We start from the raw sequence: 20960 nt of genomic DNA, 5'->3' as shown, positions 1-20960 counted from the left end.
TTTTTAATCTTCTGCGTAGCCTTCCAATCCTCCTCCCCCCCAAAAAAAAACCCAAAGCACAACAAAAAATCCAACTCACAAAAAACAAACAAGCAAGCCTCCAAAACGAAAACAGACAAAGAAGAAACAACAACAAAAAACCAAAACAAAAAACAAACAAACCCCACCAAAACCCAGGACAAACTGCACAGCTCAGCGTTATTTATTAATGACAGAGCTCCGGCCGGGAGCTCAGGCCGCGCCGCCGGTGACGCCCGAGCCGCGACCCTTGGGCCCCGCCCGCTGCCGCCTGACCCGGCCGGAGGCGGGGCTGGGCTGGGCTGGGCTCAGCGCGGCGGCGGCGGCGCTCGGATCGGTGAGGCGGCTGTGGGGTCGGGCCCTGCCGGGCTGCCGGGGCTCCCTGCGGAGCCGGGGCCGCTGGTTGTAGCGGGGCGGGCAGGGGGAGGCCGCGGGAGGCAGCGGAGCGGGCCGAGGCCGGGCGGCCGCCGTGATACCCCGCGGTGCGGCCGCGCTGTCGCCGGAGAGCCCCCGCGGGCAGGTGGTGGGTGGGAGCGGCGGGAGGGCCGTGACCTGGGCAGGTTGAAGTAACCCTGATGGTAAATAATGTACCGACTGTCTTGAGAAGTTATTTGTCAGAATACTACGGGAAACTGCTCCTTTTATTTTGTGCTGTTTTGTTTTTAAAGGATTCGTGTCGGACTGTTTTGAGTTTCTTGAACCTGGTAGAACGCCGGTAGTGATCAGAAACCGGCAGGCACTCGCAGCTGATGAAATAGTAGCAGTCTTACATAACACTGAATTTTCCATGATGATCTTGCAATACTTTGGAATGGCAGTACAATGTCTTTGTACTTCGGTGCTGCGAGGAGCGTCAGCGCCGGGCAGCGCAGCTGCGAGATGGGAAGGCATTATCTGCCCTGCTGGTTTCTGCTTTCTCTTCTAGAGAAGGCACAAGTAGGCACCCGGGGCATAAAAGCTCTGTGGTGACAGCATGTGATGGAGGTGCAGACCAAGGAGTCAAGAAGGAAGCTCTTTATTTAGACAGAAGTAATCTTAAAACAGCGGTAGATGAGGAAAATTAGACGTGCTGGCTGAGTGAATGTAGGTGCTCGGATACCAGCGTGAGAAGAAGGTGTAGGTTGAAATGTCAGAGAATGGCAGTTAATGAAGTATTTGGTAATTTTGAGAGTAAGAATTACTTTAATATCACTAACTCTTTCTGTTGTCTATTCTGTGATATTATCTAGCCTGACAATTTTTTTTCTTTGCCTTAAATCTAGGAGTAGGCCACCACTTCATGAAAAATGTAAAGGCTTCTTTAAACAAAGTAATTTAAGTAAGATAAAAGCATAAAAAGGTAAATCTATTAGCTAGTATATGGCTTGTATTAGTTTATATTCTAGATACCATTTAATTCTTTAAAGTTACTAATAGTTGCTTACTTGCTCTTTTCATACAGAAATAAGGCTTAAACAGTTGTGTTTGCTTGGCACTTCTTAACTGATGGCTGATAGAAAAACAGTTGACAAATAAGAAAAAGTCTTGGATTAAGGGTGTTTTAGTTGGGGGGGGGTGGTGTTTATAATTTGTTTTGCATTTTCCTCCCCTACTCTCCTTCAAAAATACTGAGTTGGCAAGTATATCCTACCTCTGTCAGTCAAGCTGTTTAATCTTCTTAATAAGCCTGAGACTTCAGGTTTACAGCCTAGCAGTGAGATCCACCATTGACCTGTATTTTTGTTAATATACATTACTTTTTAATGAAATGGGCTTTGCTGCTTCAGAGGAAGGATGCGTTTGATGTTAGCTTACAATTTCAAACTAAACTCACATTTATTTCATTGTTGCTCTGTAGCCTCCCTTGGTCAAGTCACTTAAAACCACAGAGTATATCTGGACTGATAAAAGAAAAAGGGCTGAAGTGCTGGATTGATCTGTGATTATCTACAGTGCCCTTTAGCTCTTATCTCAGTTTTGGACTGGCTTTCTCTGAGACAAGTTCTTCTAAATCTTAATTAAGGCTAAACGGTACAGATCTGGGCTGATCTGAACAGGCCATAGGATCAAAGATGGGCTTGCAGTGCTCTCAATATTCAGTAATACACTTTTTCCATTCATTACAGCTTTAAAACAGAGGAAATAAGATTCAGCATTGTACAGAAGTGGATTACAGATAAATGTTAAAACATGCAGGACACTTAAATGCCATGTTAAGATGGTACACTGAAAATAATAGTGAACGAGGCTATTCTTTCGATATGATCAGATTGCTATTTAAATGTTCTCTTTCAGAGAAATTTTTTCTTGCGTTGTGAGGGAGCCATTGGATAAGCTTATTTAATACCATCCGTTCTTTTGTACTAGTTTTAGTCAATTACTAAGAAAGAGTGAAATTCAGTTCTTTGGGCTGATTTTTAGTTATCACATGTTTAGCTTGAAATCTACTGTGAAGTCTTTCCTCTATTTCCAAGTGCTCTGCCAACCAAATGCATTATTTGGAGGTAACTACACTCCGCATGTACTGCAAACTTGGGATGTTTCAGACAATCAGAGTTCCTGAGCCAGCTTTTGTAGCTCTGCTGTGCTGTGTAGACACTGATGGTGCTGACATCTCCATTTCCTTACAGACCTTTTCTAGTGCAATAAAGACAGCTTTAGCAAGAACAGTGCTGCTGTCAGTATGAGAACTATACCGTGAAGAGTAAATCAATTAAATATTAAGTTGAAATGTAGTTGGCATTTTACTTCATACTTGTTATATGCTAATAATCACTAGCAAAAGAATTATTTGAAATCTGTAAAGGTATCTTTGCATTTAGCCTCACCCAGAGAAAAACCAAATCAATAAACATGGGGCAAAGGGAGCTATTGTACTGCAGTTGTGTTCACACAAATAAATTATTTACTTCAAGCCTTGAGAAAGGACTTTATACGGGCTTGGGCATATAGGCACTAAAAATCTCAAACCAGTACACTTTGCTCAATAGAGAAGTAAATGGTGATGATAGATTAAACCTGTCTGTCCTTCTCAGTCTTCAAAACATTTTCTGTGTTTTAAGAACTTAAAATTCTCAAATCAGAGGTCTTTGCTGTTAAACTGTTTTCATCTTCATACTTTACTTAAAAGGAAAAGTGGATTTTTCAATAGTAAATACAAGTGCTGACACACAGTGATGTTGTTTGGCTGTCACCAGGTGTTTTTGGCTGTACGGATCCAGCTATATTCACAACTTTACAAGGAGTTCTTTCCAGTTGCTTTTACTCTTAATTGTTTGCTGTTGTGCTGGTCAGGAGCATACTTTTAACTTCTAAAGGTGATGTCCTTGGTGATTAGTAAATATACACTTATGCCAGTGTTGTTCTTTAGCTTAAAGATGCTGCACCTCTTGGCAACAAGTGACTGCAGTCAATCAGAAAAATCTTCTCCGGCCCAAAATTTGCTACATGATGGGCAGTGACCCTGGTGGCTTTAGTTGCTGCTGACCCACTCCACTGGGCTGCCTTCTCAAGCCACCCCTGTTATATTCCGAGTGTCTGTTATTGTACTGACAGCACACATTTTGACTTGTACGTGAAATTGGATTCTGTAGTATCAGAAAAACAGATGCCTCCCAGATTACATGGCACTTCTCTTGTGTGACTGCAGATGCATCAGTCACCTAAATGCTGTCTGCATTTTGATTATAAAGAGTGTGGGAGTAGAAGACAGCATTCTTTGCCTCTTTAAAATCTTTTCATGACCTGCATTTCGTAAGTTTCTGTTTTTGTTGGAGTAGAGGAAGGATATTTTCCAGATTTTTTTCTAGTTTGTTGATAGTCTAAAACAAGAAGAGACATTAAGTAAACTTAAACGTGGGTACTATTTCAGGATTTTGTTACAGTTTTTATTACAAAATTCTTTTTTCTTTCCCAATGATTATTTTTTCTTTACTGATTTACTTTCTTCTTTTCATCCATTATATTTGTAGAAACTAACCCAATCTCTTAGCCTTTGTTGTATTGCCTTGGTAAGCCAAACCTACACCTTTCTAGGGAAGAGGGATTGATTCATCGGGAAAAAATCAGTAACCTGCCCACCTCTTCCTCTTCTGGCACAGCTTCCTTGAGTGTGGCTCAGTGTCTGAATTCTCACCCATGGCCTGTACGGTGGTGTTAATGCTTCTGCTCATATAATGGAAGTTTGTTTTTTTTTTTTTGCACTTTGGCTTTGACTTACCCCCGTGTTTTCTGTGGCTTAATATCATTGTCATTGACAGATGTCTCCTTTCTTTCATCTCCCTTACAGCAGAGAATCATGGTTTTGCTTGAAAATATCTGCTCTTTAGTTTAATATCGTATCCCATTTTTGTTGTCCACAATCATTATTCTTTTCCAGTATCATTGCCTGATTTTCCTGAATTAACAATGCCTCTGAAGGCTGCCAGAAAAAAAAACCCACAAAAAAAACCCCAAAAAACAAACCAAACCAAAATTCATTTGAATTAATTATTTGTATTTCCTGTGTTTGGCCAAGACCAACAACAATCTGTGTACAGCTAAAGCAATGAGTTAACACATTTTTGAATTCAGATAAACCTACTGGTTTCTTTTCTGCTCTTCAGTTGAAGTAAATGAGGCAGTTTGAGGAATACATTCCAAAACAGACCTAGAACCTGCAAACTTTTGTACATGTTGATACATTCAATTTTTGTCACCAGGGGAGCAAGGAGTGTAAAACACCAATTGCCTTTTCTCACTCTATAAACACTGTAAAGGAAATAAGTAATTCCATGTTTTTATTTTGTAAAGCACAGCTTTAACTGTTTTAAGTATTTCATAGTTCTCTGTGTTCATGTTAGTTGATCAAGATCTAAAAATCTGTTGAGTGTTTTCTCTTAAATTATTCAAATAGAAATGTACTGTTTGTAAGTTCAGCCTTTATTTAAATAGACAAAATGGTAACTGAATTTTTTAGTACCTTAGAGATGTTTTTGGAAAAGTTAGATTTTTTAAAGTTATTTGTTTATTCCTCTTGTTTGCTACTGATCTTGAAGATGAAAAATTTAGTATCAGGCATGTCCATGGTCTTCTGATGTTTAACTTTTAAGAAATAAATATCTGTGATGTAACTAGATTTGATTGTTATAGATTTCTTGCTGTCTTGGAGACATGTCAGCTGAATCTGAATGTTATTAGGAGATAACCATAACATATCAGACACTGTTCCAAGCAACTAGATAAATTTCTGCTATTACATGCAGTAGGGTCATCATTAAGAAGATATTTTATTCTAAGGTAAACATTGTTTGGCTTTCTCTCTGTATATTCATATTGATTTTTATTTAAATTTGCAGTAATGGAACAACTGCAGGATCCGGTTACTCGAGAAGATGCAAATGTTAAAGCCATTAATGAAGAGTACAGGAAAGCCTTCTTTTTTATCAATAAAGGACTGAATACAGATGAATTGGGTCAGAAGGAAGAGGCAAGAAGTTACTATGAGCAAGGGCTTGGCCACTTGCTCCGGGGAGTTAGCATCCCATCAGAGGGTCCCGCGTGTGTAGGGTCCCAGTGGGAGTCAGCCAGGCAAATGCAGCAAAAGATGAGGGAGACCCTGCAAAATGTTCGTGCTCGACTCGGCAGTCTGGAGCAAAACACCCCACCGGGACAAGCATCTCCTGCTGTGATGGATACCCCTCCTGGGGTGCCCAAGTTATACCCCTCCATTCCTTCCAAAGAAAAGCCAGAAAGACCCCCTCCTCCTAATTCTCTGTCTGTACCAAGTCAGCTGCCTGCAGCAGATGGAAGTGTTGCAGCTGTGAGTCAGGGGCAAATTCCAGCTATGAGCCCATCAGCTGCAAAGCCTCTTTGTCTGCCAAATGAAGCACCTCCTGCCTATACTCCTCAAGCTACCAATGGCCACTTTACTGTGTCCTATGGCACAGACTCTGGGGAGTTTTCTACTGTCAGTGAGGACTACTACAACAACAAATGTACTCAGCCACCTCCCCTGGAAAACCTGGGAGTGGATGCAGATGAGCTGATCTTGATTCCCCAAGGAGTACAGATATTTTTTGTGACTCCTGATGGGCAGGTTAGTGCTCCTTCATATCCTGGATATCTGCGCATTGTGAAGTTCTTGGATACAGATAGTGAAGCTGCTCGGGATCGTCCACCAGCATTTCTTCAGGTAACAGGAAAATAATTTTCTCCTTTAATTAAAATTTCAAGAACTGTTACAAAGCTATAACAGGCAACCTTCTTAGGTTCTTGCTCTTCTGAGCCTAAATATCCCTGTGATAATATGAAGGATGTTATGGGTGTTGCAGAAATGGTTTTCTGCAATTACACACTTTTACGACTCTCTGAAAAGCCCCTCTCTGTCTTCCCGAGGTCAAATGCTCACTGTTCCAGTGAATTCCAGTATGTAAAGGACTTGACTTAACATGTCTTTCCATTTTATAACATTGACTTCTTTTGTTACGTAGAAAAGACATTTTGGTTCACCTGTTGTAACAAATCAAGATAGAATGGGGTTGGGTGCTACCCACTTCATTCTCAATTAGTGATAAGGTATTGCAGTTATGACAATTGGTAATTTGAATTTGAGGGTCCATGTTAATCCAGACTCAGAACTACAAATAAAAGAAGATGCATTATTTGTACTTTTTCAGTCCTTCGGTGTTTCATGTGGGCATGTTCTGTAATGAACATTGTGATTCTGATCTGGAGTCTGAATGTGGATCTCCTTGTTGCTGCTAGGATTGGGTGGTTTGGGTTCGGTTGGATCCTGCTTTTGGGTCTGCTGGTTCAGCTCCACCCATGTTAGCAGTCTTCAATTGTAGGCCAGTGACAGCCATGCATTTCTATTTGTTCTGTCATATAAACCTGTCCTGAGATCTCCAGAATGGTACAGGTGCTGTGAATCCTTGTTTGACAGTTCCTTTCATCTGGGCCTCAAGATGAGACCTCAGTTAATAGGGTACCAGCCTGAATTCTAATCCTGTGAAAATTAGGATTTTCTCTGTATTAGACTGTCAGAACTAATCAAGAGTGATAGTTCCAGAATCACTTTTTTTTCAATCACGGGGATTGTTTTTCTTTCAAGATGGTATAAGGCTTTTTATTTTTCATCACAGAATCATAAAACAGTTCGAGTTGGAAAGGACCATAAAGATAATTTAATTCCAACCCTGCTGCCATCAGCAGGGAACCTTTCACTATAAGGTTTCACTAGAAACTTTATGGAAAATTAAGTTTATGGTGTGTATCAGTATGTTCTGCCTATCTTTCTTTTTAAAAGTATCCTTTGAATCTATGTACTTGTTCTTCCTAGGTTTGTGACTGGTTGTATCCTCTGATGTGTACCCAGTCTCCTGTTCTGTGCTGCAATACTGGAGTCTACATGTTCCCTGACACAATGTCCCAGATACCAGGGTCCTATGTGGGAGTAGTGCTGTCTTCAGAACTTCCAGCAACTGACAGAGAGCTCTTTGAGGATCTCTTGAAACAAATGTCTGACCTACGTATCCAGGTAAATTTCTGGGCAGTCTCTTATAAACCAATAAGGAAAGGTGTAAATCATCAATACATTCTCACATTTGCATTTAGTTGTGTAAAAAGACAGATGTTTTGTTTTGGTTAGTAAACTGATCTGTGAGAAATAGAAAAAGGAGCTGTAATAAAGCAGCTCTGTAGTGAAACGGTAGGTCCTATGAAATGAGGCAACAGAAATTTTAAAATACTAAATTTAAGCAGAGTGGAATTTGAGACCAGTTTTTATATTTTCTCTATTTTTCTGAAAAAGAATATAGGACTCGAAATTATGTGTTCAGGAGAAAGCATGCTTTTTCTTATGTGTATATGCATGCAACTCTTTGTGTAGTTTTGGTGATACTATTCTTGGAATATTGTGCCCAAATGTGTTTACTGTTCAAAAATGTTAAGCTGCCTCAGAGAAGATCTATCAAAATAGTAAGTACCTCAAAAATCTGCCTTCCAGATCTCAAAGTAGAAAAATCTGGTGCCTTATTGCAGTAAGATGTGGACATGTGGAGAAAACAAAAAAAAAACCTCTGTAGTCTAACAAATGTGCAGTAAGATTCAGTGATTTGTAGCATAGTGGAAAATACTGCTGTAAGAGCCATGGAGCATCATTTCAGGAAGAGCAGTAAACAATAACTACTTAAAAGATTTTAGCATCTTTTCATGGAAAAATTTTGTTAAATCACCAAAATTTGAACGCAGTGATGATGGAGGACCAGTTTGGAACATCCAATGAGGGTGGAATTCTGTTACAGTGTAAATCCTTGTGAATTCTGCAGGGAATTTCACTAGTACAGGAGGCCACTAATTTTTACTTAAAAGGGGAAAGTACTACAGAATTGTGGGATATTGACTTACTGGATAAAATTCTGTCATTTTTCCTGCGTAGAAGTAGTTCAAATTTGGTATCTTATTAATAGTTCCTTATTTCCCTAAAACTTTGTGTTTTTGTTAATGTTCCCTGATACGATGTCGCAGGTGCCAGGATCCCATGACAGAGTAGGGTTACCTTCACAGCTCCCAGCAACTAAGAGAGCACATTTTGAAGATAAATTTAAACAGAGGTCTGGCCACAAAGTCCAGGTAAATCCCAGGACATTCCAAAGTCCTATAGTTAAAAAAAAAAAAAAAAAAAAAAGTCACAGAAATGCATGTTAGAACTGCTGATTTGATTGACAGCAGCTGTGTATGCTGTGTCCTGTAGTTATTTTTTTGTTGGGTGGCTTTTTTGTGTTGTTGTTGTTGTTTGGTTTCTTGTCAAACACCAATTCAGTTACAGCAGCCTGCCACATTTTTCAAATCAGCATATTTCTGAAGTTTTAAAAAATGTGATATAGTACAAGTATGCCAAAGCCTAGTCTAATGGCCATTTAAAGTGTCTGTTTTACATAGTAATCATGAGGATCTAATTGACTAATTATGTTTAATATAATTACAGTACTGAGTCCCCTGTCTTCTTAGAGATCCATTTTTGCTCCTTAGTGTAGATCTTAGAAGTCTTGTTGACTGGTTTTCTATATAGTGACCCAACCTGTGGCATAATTAAATTACATCTGGAACATAGTTTGAGTTTTTTAATAGTTTTTGTTTGTTTGTTTGTTTTTTACCTTTATCTGTTTATTGAAGTAATTTCCCCTGCCCAGCCCTCAGAGTGTTTTGGTCACATGCTGAAGACATTTCTTGAACACAGATTTCATATTTCTGTCAAGCAGTAAATGATGATGTAGCACATATCAGTGATACATTGTTAACCTTCTGGGTAGCAACCTCCTAAGATTTACTCTACTCTTTCCTGTTAATGCTGGTTTTACTACAACATTCAGCTGTATGCAAAGCTTGCTTTTCTATCCAGTAAATATTTCAGGGGAATTTCAGAATTCCCTGTAATAGCAAATACTGTTCTGTATTGTGTATTCTGATCTGCCTATGGGTTTAATCTATAAATACTTTCATTTAGACTCTTCTAGGCTAAACAAAAATGTTTTTTTCTTTCTGTCAATAACTAGCAGTGTGTTCAATTTTTGAAATATTAGGGGGGTTTATTTACTTTTATATTGGAAAAGTTTTCTTAACACAAACTTAAACCTATTACAATTTTTTTAGGTTTCTGTAATTAAAGTTCAATTATACATCGTGTCACACATTTTAGAAGTGCTAAGCAGCCTGTGGTAGTGGTTGCTGTGTTTGAATGATTAACATCTACTCCAGAAATCATTTGACATGAAGTAACAGAATCTGTCCACCCAGCTTTAAATAGGGGTCAGTATTGTGCACAGTTTGATGTTTTCCTTGGCTGTGCCAGTTTGAAAAAGCAGCAACAGCACAAAGCGTGAATAATCTCCTTTATTTTTGAATTTGTGAGGCCAGGATGAGGAACAAAACAACCTCAACAGCTGCATTCCTTCAGTGCAGCTGTGTTCTCTAACCAAAGACTGCAGTTCCCATCCTGAATAACAATAGAGTTGACTTTTGTCTGAGAAGATAAAAATGAGAGATGGACAGTCTCTTATCTGTTTTGCTGGTGAACTAGTAGTGTAAATTTTCCCTGCTTAGCTGTTTGGCCATATGGGTGCATTGGCAAGCAAATCTTTTCATTGTAGCTGGATGAAAAAAGAGTACAAAAAAGCTGACCTGTCTGATAAGTTTTTTTGGATTTCTGTGGAAAAAGTAATTGAGTGTTAAATTTAGCTTGAGTTTCTGCACACTTACCCATGGCATGCAATACTTTAGTATTATTTGGATGTGTATGTTTGTTTGGATAATGGATATGTATGATCTAAACCAGAAATACTGATATGTCACGAAGTAGATGCTCAGATGTTTGCTTTCACTTGTCAGCCTGCTGAAGCCTCTAGTGATGCAGTTCACTTGCCTCAGACTATACATATCCAGCCACAACCTGAAGAAGCTGAAGATCAGAAAGAGTTACCAGAATGGAGTGAGAAAGTTGCCCATGGAATCTTGTCAGGTACAGCTGTAATAAGGGGACTGTGTTGAATAGAAACCAATGTGAGTGACATTTAAATAGTATTTTCATTTAAATGCATGGGTGCTGATAGAAGCTGAGTGATCAGTAGTTGTTCACTAGTTCCAGTGTTGATCCTCTAAAGGATACCTTGATGAGCTTTATAAAAACCATGCAGAATATAAATCCATTGCCAACAGTTTGTTCTTTGCAAAGAAATTTGGCTCCTCATATGACTCTGTTAGAATATCACCTGCTGGGACTCAAACCACTGTGACAGAACAATTTTACCCCTCTATGAACACATATTACAGCAGGCATCTGTTGTGATTTCTGCAGATAAACATGTGTTTTTTTTTCCTCTGAGAAGCTTTGGAATGTAGTAATGACCACCAGCTGATTGTAATAAATATGAATCTGCAAGGGGGGGCTAGAGGGTTGAGTTTGTATGTTTTCCCGAGTGTTAATAGCATTGAGATGTGCAGTTCTGTCCCTTCTGACTCAGCTGGTGCTTGCATATCCATTAAAAAACTGAGTATCTGTATTAGGCTGACATTTGGATGTGGGCTGGCTGTATTAAACTTAAATAAAATGAATGTAAAAACTGGTGGTGTAGGTGCAGGAATTATTGCAGGACTTCTGTGCTGCCCCATTCACGGGAGAATATAATTGCAGGCTGTAATCAGGAATGCTTCTAAACATTTTTTGCAGAGGAGGGATAGCTGAAGTAATCACAGTCTGTAAAACTGAAAAACAAGTTTTGCCTTGAAGGTGCATCTTGGGTAAGCTGGGGCCTAATGAAAGGAGCAGAATACACGGGTAAAGCCATTCACAAAGGAGCCTCTAAACTGCGAGAGCACATGCAACCAGAAGAAAAGCCTGTGGAAGTCAACCCAGCTGTGGCAAAGGGACTGCATGTAGCAAAACAGGCTACTGGAGGAGCTGTGAAAGTCAGCCAATTCTTAGGTAAAAATTTCCATCTCATAGAATATAATATTTTTGCCTTAAACAATAAAAACTTCATAAAATGCCAGCTGGTTTCTCTAGCCGGTAAACTAGAGGAGGTACTGACGTGATAAAATTCAGAGATCAGTAGCTGGTGCCTAGTTATCTCCTGCAAGGGACTTGCTTTAGGACTAGCACATACTACTTGGCCTTGAGGCATCCTTTTCTTTCCTAGAAGAATAGTCTGTATAGCCTTAAGTTGGACATGCTTTTGAAAGCTTTAGACAGTTAATTCAAAATGTTGTCTCTCTTTTTTTTAAATTGATAACCATGATAACCATGTTTTTTAAAAGCTCTACTCACACTGATTACTAACATACAGTACCACAAGAGAATGTGTGTGTGCGTATTTTTAAACATGCACACCTGAAACAAGTCTATCTGACTATGTATAAATATCAAAATAGAAATGGCCTGGTATTCAGAGGTGCCTGGCAACCCTAACAGCTCTCAGTGACTTCATTTTATTATTTATTTGCATATAATCTTTCTATTTACCGTCTAGTGACTCATCAATTTCAAAAGTAAATTGTGCTGACCTTATAAAACTACTTTGAAGAGCTGGGATGCTTGTTAGAAAGACTTCTACATAAGTCAAGTCAGGAAAGCAGCAGCTTGTTCTCTATCTACAAGTTAGAGATAACAAAGCAGTGGAAACAGTTTCTTTAAATTTGAGTATAAGATGTGTATGTATGTCTTTTAAGGCACTTTTTAGTCACCAGGCCAACCTTACTTGTTTCTTAGGATTTGGAGTTCTATAGAACCTGAAAAACAAGGTTGCTCTGTATCAGTTGGGCACTTGCATGTGCATTCAAGCCTGTCTTTCACATGAGTGTATTTTTGAATAGAAGCATCACTTAAGACTTCAGTGAAGCTTCTTCCTCTTAATTATGAGTAAAGATTTTTAAAGAAGGATGTTCCATGTTCTCACTAAATAATCTGCGTACTATTGTTTTATGGTAGTTGAAGGGGTATGTTCTATAGCGAGCTGTGTTGGAAAGGAGCTGGCTCCACATGTGAAGAAGCACGGCAGCAAATTAGTTCCAGAATCCCTAAAGAAAGATAAAGATGGCAAATCTACTTTTGATGGTGCTCTGGTTGTAGCAGCAAGTGGAGTTCAAGGTAATAAAAATTCCCTGCACTTTTTTAAATGGCATATTTTTAGTAGTATGAACTCAAATAAGCTGATTGTTTCTACAGGGTTTTCAACAGTGTGGCAAGGTTTAGAAAGTGCAGCGAAGTGCATTGCTAAAAGTGTTTCAACTGAGACTGTAAAAACAGTCAAATACAAGTAAGTTATGTTTTTTATTCTTTTCATCTTCCACAGCACATTGTTATTGTCTCTGAATACTGGCAAAAAATCTTTATGAAAGTGCAGGGAAGCTAACAGAAATGCCTCCTTTGCTGTAATTATGTAGCACGTGATAAGGTGGTAAGTGCACAGTAATGAGCATCTCCTGTATGCAAAAATCTGAAATGAGTAAATGATTGTAGGAAGTATTTTTTTAGTTCTTAGTAGAAGTATAACAGTTTCAGGCTGTGTTACAAATGATGTTCAGATTTATATCTTTGCTCTATGGTATATCATTATGAAGAAAAATTCTGGTTTAAACTTCTCAGCTCTAATCCTGAATTTATGCAAACTTAGCTAAATTTGGGAAAAAAAAACCTCATCTATCAGCTGGTTTGGCTAAAGCAAGGCAGTACAAAAAAAGAGAAAATTTTGTAAGGAAATCTAAGGCATATATAGCAATAATAGAACAGCCTTGGCTTGCAGAATACAGATGTTCTTTGAAGAAGATAGTGGGGGAAGAGGACAATAACATTTGGGATTAAGATGATGTTACTAAGTTGATGGAAAGATGAAAGCTGGATGATGTTACTAAGTTGATGGAAAGATGAAAGCTGTATGCATGTACTGGAATATGCTGTGGAGAATAAAGGAATATATTGAAATAACTGTGAAAGATGAAATGCACCCCTCACAGAAAGGGCAGTAGATTTAATAGAAAGTGAAGAGTAAGCAGAAGCAAGCAGTTTCAGTGGGATCGGTGATAAGTGTAGCAAAAGAGATACTGAAAGGATTGCTGAGAGTGCATACAGACTACAAGCCAATGGTAACAAGATAAACATCAGCATACAGTATTAAGCAGATTGGCATTCAGGGCTGTGTTGTGATGCATTTCAAATAGGAGGCCAAATAGCAAAGTTCTAGTCAGTTGCGGTTTCTTGCTAATGTTTGTTTGCAGTAGGAATGTCAGAAGAAGTTGTACTGGTACTCCTTTCACATAAATTCATATTAATGTTTTTGTTTTAGATACAAATATAGGAAATATGGAGATCAGCAGACAACAGACACTAAGAGTGAAAAACAATAAGTAACTACCTGTTGTAGCTAACTGATTGAAAATTTAAATTTTTGAAATTGAAAATATTTGATATGTGATCTTTAAAATCTATCCTTATATTCAAACTGTATATAATCTCCCTTTTATAAGCTGGTTTTTTATTTCAGTGACAAAGATGTCTGTCACTTAAAATACTAGCAAATGAGCTAAATTCCACTTAATGGAAACAAAGCTAAAGGAGCACCATCAGTGTCTCTAAATAATAAAAAGAGGGTAAAACTTAGCTGCAATACCCTTGTGGATGGAATTTTAAAGAGATGCTCATCATTTGCATGTTGATTGGAATGGGGGGAAAATGTAGCCTCAGAAGTAATATGTCTGCCAAAGTCCCGTGCTACTATTTTTTTTTAGAAAACTGTATAATAGATGCAGTGTATATAAGTTTAAAACTATGCAGTTAAGGCAGGCAAACTAAAAAATTAGTTATCAGACATTAAGAAGTTGTTAGTCTTACTGTAGTGGATAACATACAATCCTACTTTAAATGTGATTATTTATTTTACTGATACTATACTGGCTTGTGATGTTCCTGAGGTGAAAATAATCAAATTGACAAACTAATCAAACTAATCAAACTGACAAACTAATCAAATACTTCTGCTGTGAGATTAATTCTCTGACCTGCAAATCTGATGTTGATGATTCAAGGCTGTTGCTCTATCAGAGAATTAAAGGCAAAACAAAAAAAAACAACTCATTCTTTTAATTTGGTCTCATTGATAGTTCCAGCTACATGCTCTGGCTGCTGTACTGATATATTACAGATTTTTGGATTGTTTGATATTTTTTGCTCCTCTCTAGTCTTATCTTGAGGTCCTCAAAGAATCTCTGGTCATAATAAGCACAGGGCAAATGTAACTCTGCTGACTGCTGGGATTCTGATGCTGCCAGGAATACTTCCCTTTGCCCTGGTTTGTCTGACTGCAGTGCTCTCTGAAGAAATATGTGGCTACCCAGAACAGTTGGGAGTTACTGCTTTCACTGTACTCTTGTCCTCTCATTGTGCTCTCTGTTCATGATTGAGTCATTAGTTTGAGACTGCCAGCTTGTCCACTAAAGCATAAAGAAGCTGTACTCACAGCCTGTTGGAGAGACCAAAGGTTTTTATCTCTTCATAATTTTCATTGTGTCCTCAAGATAGTTTTGTTGAGCCTTTTGGAGTTTTGTATGATGCAGCACTCCAGGTGGAGGTCTCACAAGAGAAAAGTAGAGAATCCCCTCCTCGTCCTGCTGGCTATGCTGCTTTGGATGCAGCCCAGGGTACAGTTGGCTTTCTGTATAGAAGATGTAGGAATTTTACCTAAGAACTAAGGTGAAAAAGAACCTTATTGCACAAAACTTCTCTCCCATCCCTTCTTATCATTCTATAGATACATTTTTTTATTCTTCAAAATTAGGGGGGAAAAAAGGGAGAAAGACTGGAAGTGTTCGTGAAGAAAAAGAGTAGAAGCATATTGGTATTTTCAAAGAGCAATTGATCTGATATGAGGAGCAGCCTTTTTTCAAATGGCTTCATAAATTCTAATTTTATTCTTTAGACATTTGGGCACTGTGCTTATTATTTTTTCTTGGTAATGCCTGAATTTTTGCTCTCAAAAGAATTCCAATGAAGACTAAAATACTAAGTATACAAATCTACAAAACTGCTCTCTTCCCTTAGGTATGGAGAGGATGCTGGCCATGCTACAGACAACGCTGTGAATTCTGCAATCAATGTTGGTGTTACAGCATTTAACATTGAAAATATTGGTATCAAATCTGTTGTAAAGAGAACTGCAAAGGAAACTGGCCATGCTGTGCTAGATGAATACAAAGTATTGGATAATGAGAAGAAGGGTAAAAAATGAAAGCAATTAAATACTTCTCAAAGCCTTACATTAGAGATTAAACTTTCTATTTAGAAGTAACTACATTGCTCATCTGACACTGAACATAAGTCACACTGTACTTTCCAAGCAACTGTTACTTAGTTTGACAGGAAAATGTAAAAGTAGGAAGAGTATTTGTAGGAGGAAAAATGAAAGTTGTCATCTCCTTGTTCTGTACTGAACAAGGGTTTAAACAACTGGATCAGGGCTTTAGGCAACTGGAAGGATATGAGTTTGCAGTTCATATACTTCCCTCTTTAAGCACTTTTACAAAATAATATATGGAATAATAGATTAATATAGAAATACTATTATGAATATTTTTGTAACACTTTATATTTATAAAGAAGGTGGTGATACAGAAAAAGTAGGATTACTAATTCTGGAACAAGTAGAATTACCAGTTTTGGCTTTATGACTATCCTTAAGAATTAGTTTTACTAATCAAGCCTTGTCTTATTTAATATGCACTACTAAAAAAACATTGTGTTTCATTGTTTTGTAGAGAATTTCTCTTTTCACCTACAAAACAGCTGATCTTATCCAAAGTAAATGTTAGGAGAAATGAAAGATGAACCTCAGGTAATTACGTAGTCATTCCCTTTCAGACTTTTATTTTTCCTCATCCAGCATATAAGTAAACCAAAGATACCAAGCATTTCTTCTAAAAGAGGGTATTTACAGATCTAAAAAAATGCATTTTCCAGTTGACTCCATAAGGAATATAGGAAGATTCTTTGAAATTCAGGTTTTTATGTAGAGAGGATAAGTATGGTTTTGCATAAATTAAAGTATTTTTCTGTGAAAATATTAGAGGGCACTAGGAAATTCTATGCATTCTGTACCTTTTGGCTGATCCAGAAAGAATCAGATTATATATTATGACCTCCTAATGGAAGATTCCTAATGTTTGAACAAATAGTCCTAATAGTCATCATCTTTATTCCATTAAAGTCATAGTTGCACAATGGTGTGAAATGTTTAAAAAGACTATGAAAACAAACCCTTTAAATGAAGAGTTGTGTAGAATAGACATTTTTGTGTAGATTTCTCATCCTGTTTGTAGCACAGTGTAAAATAACTCAAGATGTTAAATCCTTGAGATGCTTTGACACTGCTAATTATTTAACACTTTACTATTGAGTTTTAAAGCTGTTGCACATTCTGATATTGGCTGGACCTGCAGCAGACAGAATGCCAACAACTTACAACTTATCTCCATTTCATGCAGATGGAGAAAATAACTATAAATTGTTGTTGGCAAATGATATTTGTAGAAGATTGAAAAAATACAGTAACAACTACAGTATGTTAGAATGGTAATAGGTGCATATTTTGTGGTAGCTATTGCAGGTGTGTGCTTAAGCTGAGAAATGTGAAAGAAAGGATCTAACCACTTGAAGTGTAACTTTGATACATGGAAATAAAGATAAAAATCTGTGCTTGACCTTCTAATGATATGAAGCTACTATGTGTATCTATAAGTGGAAAAAAACTAGGACTTCTTCAGAAGTAATAAAATAGCAGTAGTAGGGTATATCTACAGTATAAACAAGCTCATCAACTATAGAGTTTAAATATTTCAAACTAAAAGGTTCCATCCAAAGTACACTTCAACAATTTCTGTTACTATAGTCTGCCACATGCCAGCCTGTGTAACCAGTTAAAGACTGCTAAAGACTTCACATTAGCAAAAGCATTTTTGTTGCTGTGAGCTGTATTTACAATAGGGATATGGGTATTTGTATCTTCTTTCTCCCTCCCATTTTCAGGTTTTGCATATAGTTCATACTCTTTCATTTCATCTATAAACCATCAAAACAAAAAGTTATGTTAAAACAATCAAAGTGTTACAGTCTTCAAAAGAGCACATTGGAGCAGACTGAGGAAAAACAACATTAAATGCTGTCAGTATCAAGCAAGTAGTGGTGTCCTGCTCAACCTGCTGTTGACATTCTCTTCATGTGTATCCAGTCTCTCAAAATGGATTAAAACTATTTTTTGAGTGATGCCTACCCCATTTTACAGTTTGTAATCTGATATATCCATGATCTTCCCTTTTACATTGTTCCAAAGTTTAGTTAATTTTCCCAGCTCATAGTATAGTGCTGTTGAACTTACCTTGCTTCACCTGACACTTCTTGGGGCCAGAGTAGCAACTCTATAGGCTTTTTTCTCCCTTCTACCATATATATTAAGATCCCCAAACCTCCTGTCTTCCTATCCACAGCTTGGTTTTCTTTCTTTGAACACCGAACATCTTTTGATACAGGGCAGTCCTAGAAGTTTTACTAAGCTATGTAGTGCATGAACTACTACCTGATTTCCTAAGGCATTCTTATTTCCAAATATATTCAAAGTCTTTTCTAATGCATAATTGGTCTCAAATCTTGCCTTGAGAGGATTACTTTAAATGATCTCCAAGTCATTCTAAGCTACTGCCAGCTCTGGCATGTTCATCATTTTGTGGATATAAACCATGGTTCTTATCCCAAATCTAAAGCCCTATATTTGAATGGATTCCTCTAGATTCCAAGGGTCATTTGATTGGTTTGTTTAATACTGGTTTAAAACTGACTTGGAATAGCCTATTTTTTATATTCCCTGAATAAATCCATAATCCTTTAAAAAGAATTGGTAAACCTACCTTCCATTACAAACAACATGCTGACCAGTTTACAATAGAAAGGTGAGGGTTGGAAGGGACCCCATAATCTGTAATCCACCTCCTGCTCAAAACAGGTCCAGCCTGGAGCACAGTACTCTGCCTCAATTCTGCTCACATTGTGATTATCTCCAAGGATGGAGATTTCACAGCCCCTCTCAGCAACCTCTGGACAGCCCAACTTGACTCTGCTCAATATTTCTCCTTATACTAAACCAAACATTTTTATATGCAAGTGCATTCTATTGCATATCCTTCCACCATGCACTCTGGAGGAAACGAGGAAATTTTGGCTTTTCCATCCTCCTTAGACTTTAATATTACATAGCTGATTACAGCACTAAGCTTTCCTTATGCCTTCTCCAGCCTGAACAAAGGCAAGTTCCTGACCTAATGCAGGCCTTGGTACTTGTTTGGGAGTAAAAAGCTAAGTACTTCAGCATGTGCTGAACAGAGTGGAGGAACCATCTCCCTCAGGCTCCTGGCCATGCCCTTGCTATGGCAGCCCAGGAGCCTGTCAGTCTTGTTTGCCATAAGCTGTTGCTGGCTCATGGCAGCTTCTTCACCAGGGAGCCTGTGTCTTCTACAACATTGCATTCTAGATACTGCTCCAGCCTGTATTGATCCATGGGTTTTTACTCATGCCAGATACTGGGCTTTGCACTTTATTTTTGTTGAATTTCATTAGATTTCTTCAGGCTGTACAACCACCTGTGAATGGTCACTCTTTTCCTCCTACAGACTAACTGCTCCTCTCGACTTACCATGGTCATCAAATTTGCTGAGCTGGTGCTCAGTCTTCCAGGTTATCAATCAGGAATTAACGGTATTGGCTAAGGTATTGATCCCAGAGTCAAGCAGTCATACTGCTGATCACCACACTTCAAGCCTGATGGCCCAGCCAATTTTCCAGCAGCCTTATGACCCAGTTATCCAATCCAGAACTCAGCAATTTGGCTATAAAAGTACTGTGGGAGACTACATCGAAGTCCTTGGTAAAGTCAAAATATACCACGTCCACAAGTTTCCCCTTGCCGACACAGCCATTCATCATGCCATAGTTACTGGAACTACAGAAATAACTTCTTTGTAAAAATTAATTTATGCCTTCAGCAACTGGTTTACCTTGCTTTTAAGTAACTTAAGTGTTTAATGCCTTCACATATCATAAATACATATTTAAGTATAAAATTTGTTTTCAAAACATTGTGTTGTGATCAAATTTCCTATCAGTTCTCACTAAAATTTTTGATCTCATGCCATTAAAAGCCTTAAAACAATGATAATGCCTTTAGAAGTATCCATATACCTAATTTTAACCAATTTATTTGGAATAAAGAAATGGAGGAAAATTCTTATGTGTTGCAAGTGTCACTATGTTACTGCTGTGATTGTTAAAAATATTGGTGTTCTGAAGTTTTACACACACAAGACCTTAGTCCACAAGACACATTTGTTTTTCTCTCACTCCAGTTCCCAAGTTATCAGGCGAAGCACTCAGTTAGACCTGCTGTGCTGTGCCAGCCCAGCCAGTGTGGTCTGAGCTCATCCTTATGTGCACAGTGACCTGCTTCCTGAGAGCTTACCTGGTTAAGACAACTAGTAATCCTTGGGACCTGAAAGTATCCTGGAGAGGAGGTCAAATTAAAGTCTACTGGGGCAGAAAGAGTATACTGTGGGCGGGGATGCAGCCCTCAGTTCCCCTGTGCCTTCTATTCTCAGACTTCCTGTGATTCCAAGGCTCTTTCTGAGCTTTCTGAATGTGCCCACCCATTGAGAACAATTCATCAGGGTGGTTACATTAATCTTGAAGCAGTTGTTCATAAAAACTGGTAACAAGAAAAATGGTTACTGATGAAAACCTTTGCTGTTAATATTCAGTACACTTAGTGAGTTATGAATGCTAACCTAGGTCCAAGTCATTACTTAAATTACTGGTTTGTTATGAAATGTGTTTTCAGTATGAATCTTAAAAAGGTACCATTCAGTAAAACATGAAGGCAGAATGAGCAGCTAAATTTAAATGCAGTTACAGTGCAGCACTCCTCTACATTTGTTTCTTGATTAAATTGTATCAGAAAATTCTGAATTCCAAAGATGATAATTCACTGATTAGCTGATAGCATCAGTTATAACTTGAGACTCAAAAATCACTTCCTGCTCTAATAAATATCAGACAAGTGAAATTATAATTACTTTTTCGTCTTAGAATCAAGCTTCCCACTCACCATCCTACTGTTCTACTCCCAGTCATTAGATCCTGCTGAATTAGTGCCCTGCTCTTGCAGTATCGGTGAGGCAGTAGATTGGGCAATTCCGACGTGACACACTACCACTTTAGAATTACAGTTCACAGCATTTCAGGACTGATTTGTGGATGGCAATTCCCGTTAAAGTAACGGTAATACATAACCCATGTTTTAAACTTTTAGAGCAATGCCTCTGTTACCCAGCAAGTGCTAGGGCCGTGGCATTTGGCTTGCTACTCGTGCAACAGAATTACTTGAACTGAGAAAACCATACCC

At 38.2% G+C, this 20960-nt stretch overlaps 1 protein-coding gene across 5 annotated transcripts; it reads left to right on the top strand.

The window, feature by feature from the left end:
- Positions 1-276: 276 nt before the first annotated feature.
- SPART (spartin) lies at positions 277-17225 on the top strand. Of its 5 annotated transcripts, XM_066176021.1 has the most exons (10): positions 277-355; positions 5334-6169; positions 7316-7513; positions 8503-8607; positions 10363-10492; positions 11261-11455; positions 12458-12616; positions 12695-12785; positions 13812-13872; positions 15563-15650. In XM_066176021.1, exons 2-9 carry the CDS (start codon positions 5336-5338, stop codon positions 13870-13872), a joined length of 1773 nt encoding a protein of 590 aa, XP_066032118.1. In that variant the 5' UTR covers positions 277-355; positions 5334-5335; the 3' UTR covers positions 15563-15650. The 5 variants fall into 5 exon arrangements, with proteins under 5 accessions (XP_066032118.1, XP_066032114.1, XP_066032117.1 ...); XM_066176017.1 differs by lacking the exon at positions 13812-13872 and having other exon boundaries at positions 15563-17225; XM_066176019.1 differs by lacking the exons at positions 277-355; positions 13812-13872 and adding an exon at positions 564-596 and having other exon boundaries at positions 15563-17225.
- The last annotated feature ends 3735 nt before the right edge of the window (positions 17226-20960 follow it).

Source organism: Chamaea fasciata, unplaced genomic scaffold (assembly GCF_029207755.1).
Source record: "Chamaea fasciata isolate MVZ Bird 193981 ecotype frontalis unplaced genomic scaffold, bChaFas1.0.hap1 SCAF_2, whole genome shotgun sequence".
In the NCBI taxonomy this organism is placed as follows: domain Eukaryota; kingdom Metazoa; phylum Chordata; class Aves; order Passeriformes; family Sylviidae; genus Chamaea; species Chamaea fasciata.
This window is presented reverse-complemented; position numbering and strand designations above follow the sequence as displayed.

Bases quoted from the DNA above. Each gene is read 5' to 3' on its own strand.
- SPART (XM_066176017.1), top strand. From the start codon at position 5,336: ATGGAACAACTGCAGGATCCGGTTACTCGAGAAGATGCAAATGTTAAA. The intron at 10,493-11,260 runs GTACAGCTGTAA...TTTGCCTTGAAG, and splicing joins TGCCCATGGAATCTTGTCAG to GTGCATCTTGGGTAAGCTGG. The intron at 12,617-12,694 runs GTAATAAAAATT...TTGTTTCTACAG, and splicing joins AGCAGCAAGTGGAGTTCAAG to GGTTTTCAACAGTGTGGCAA.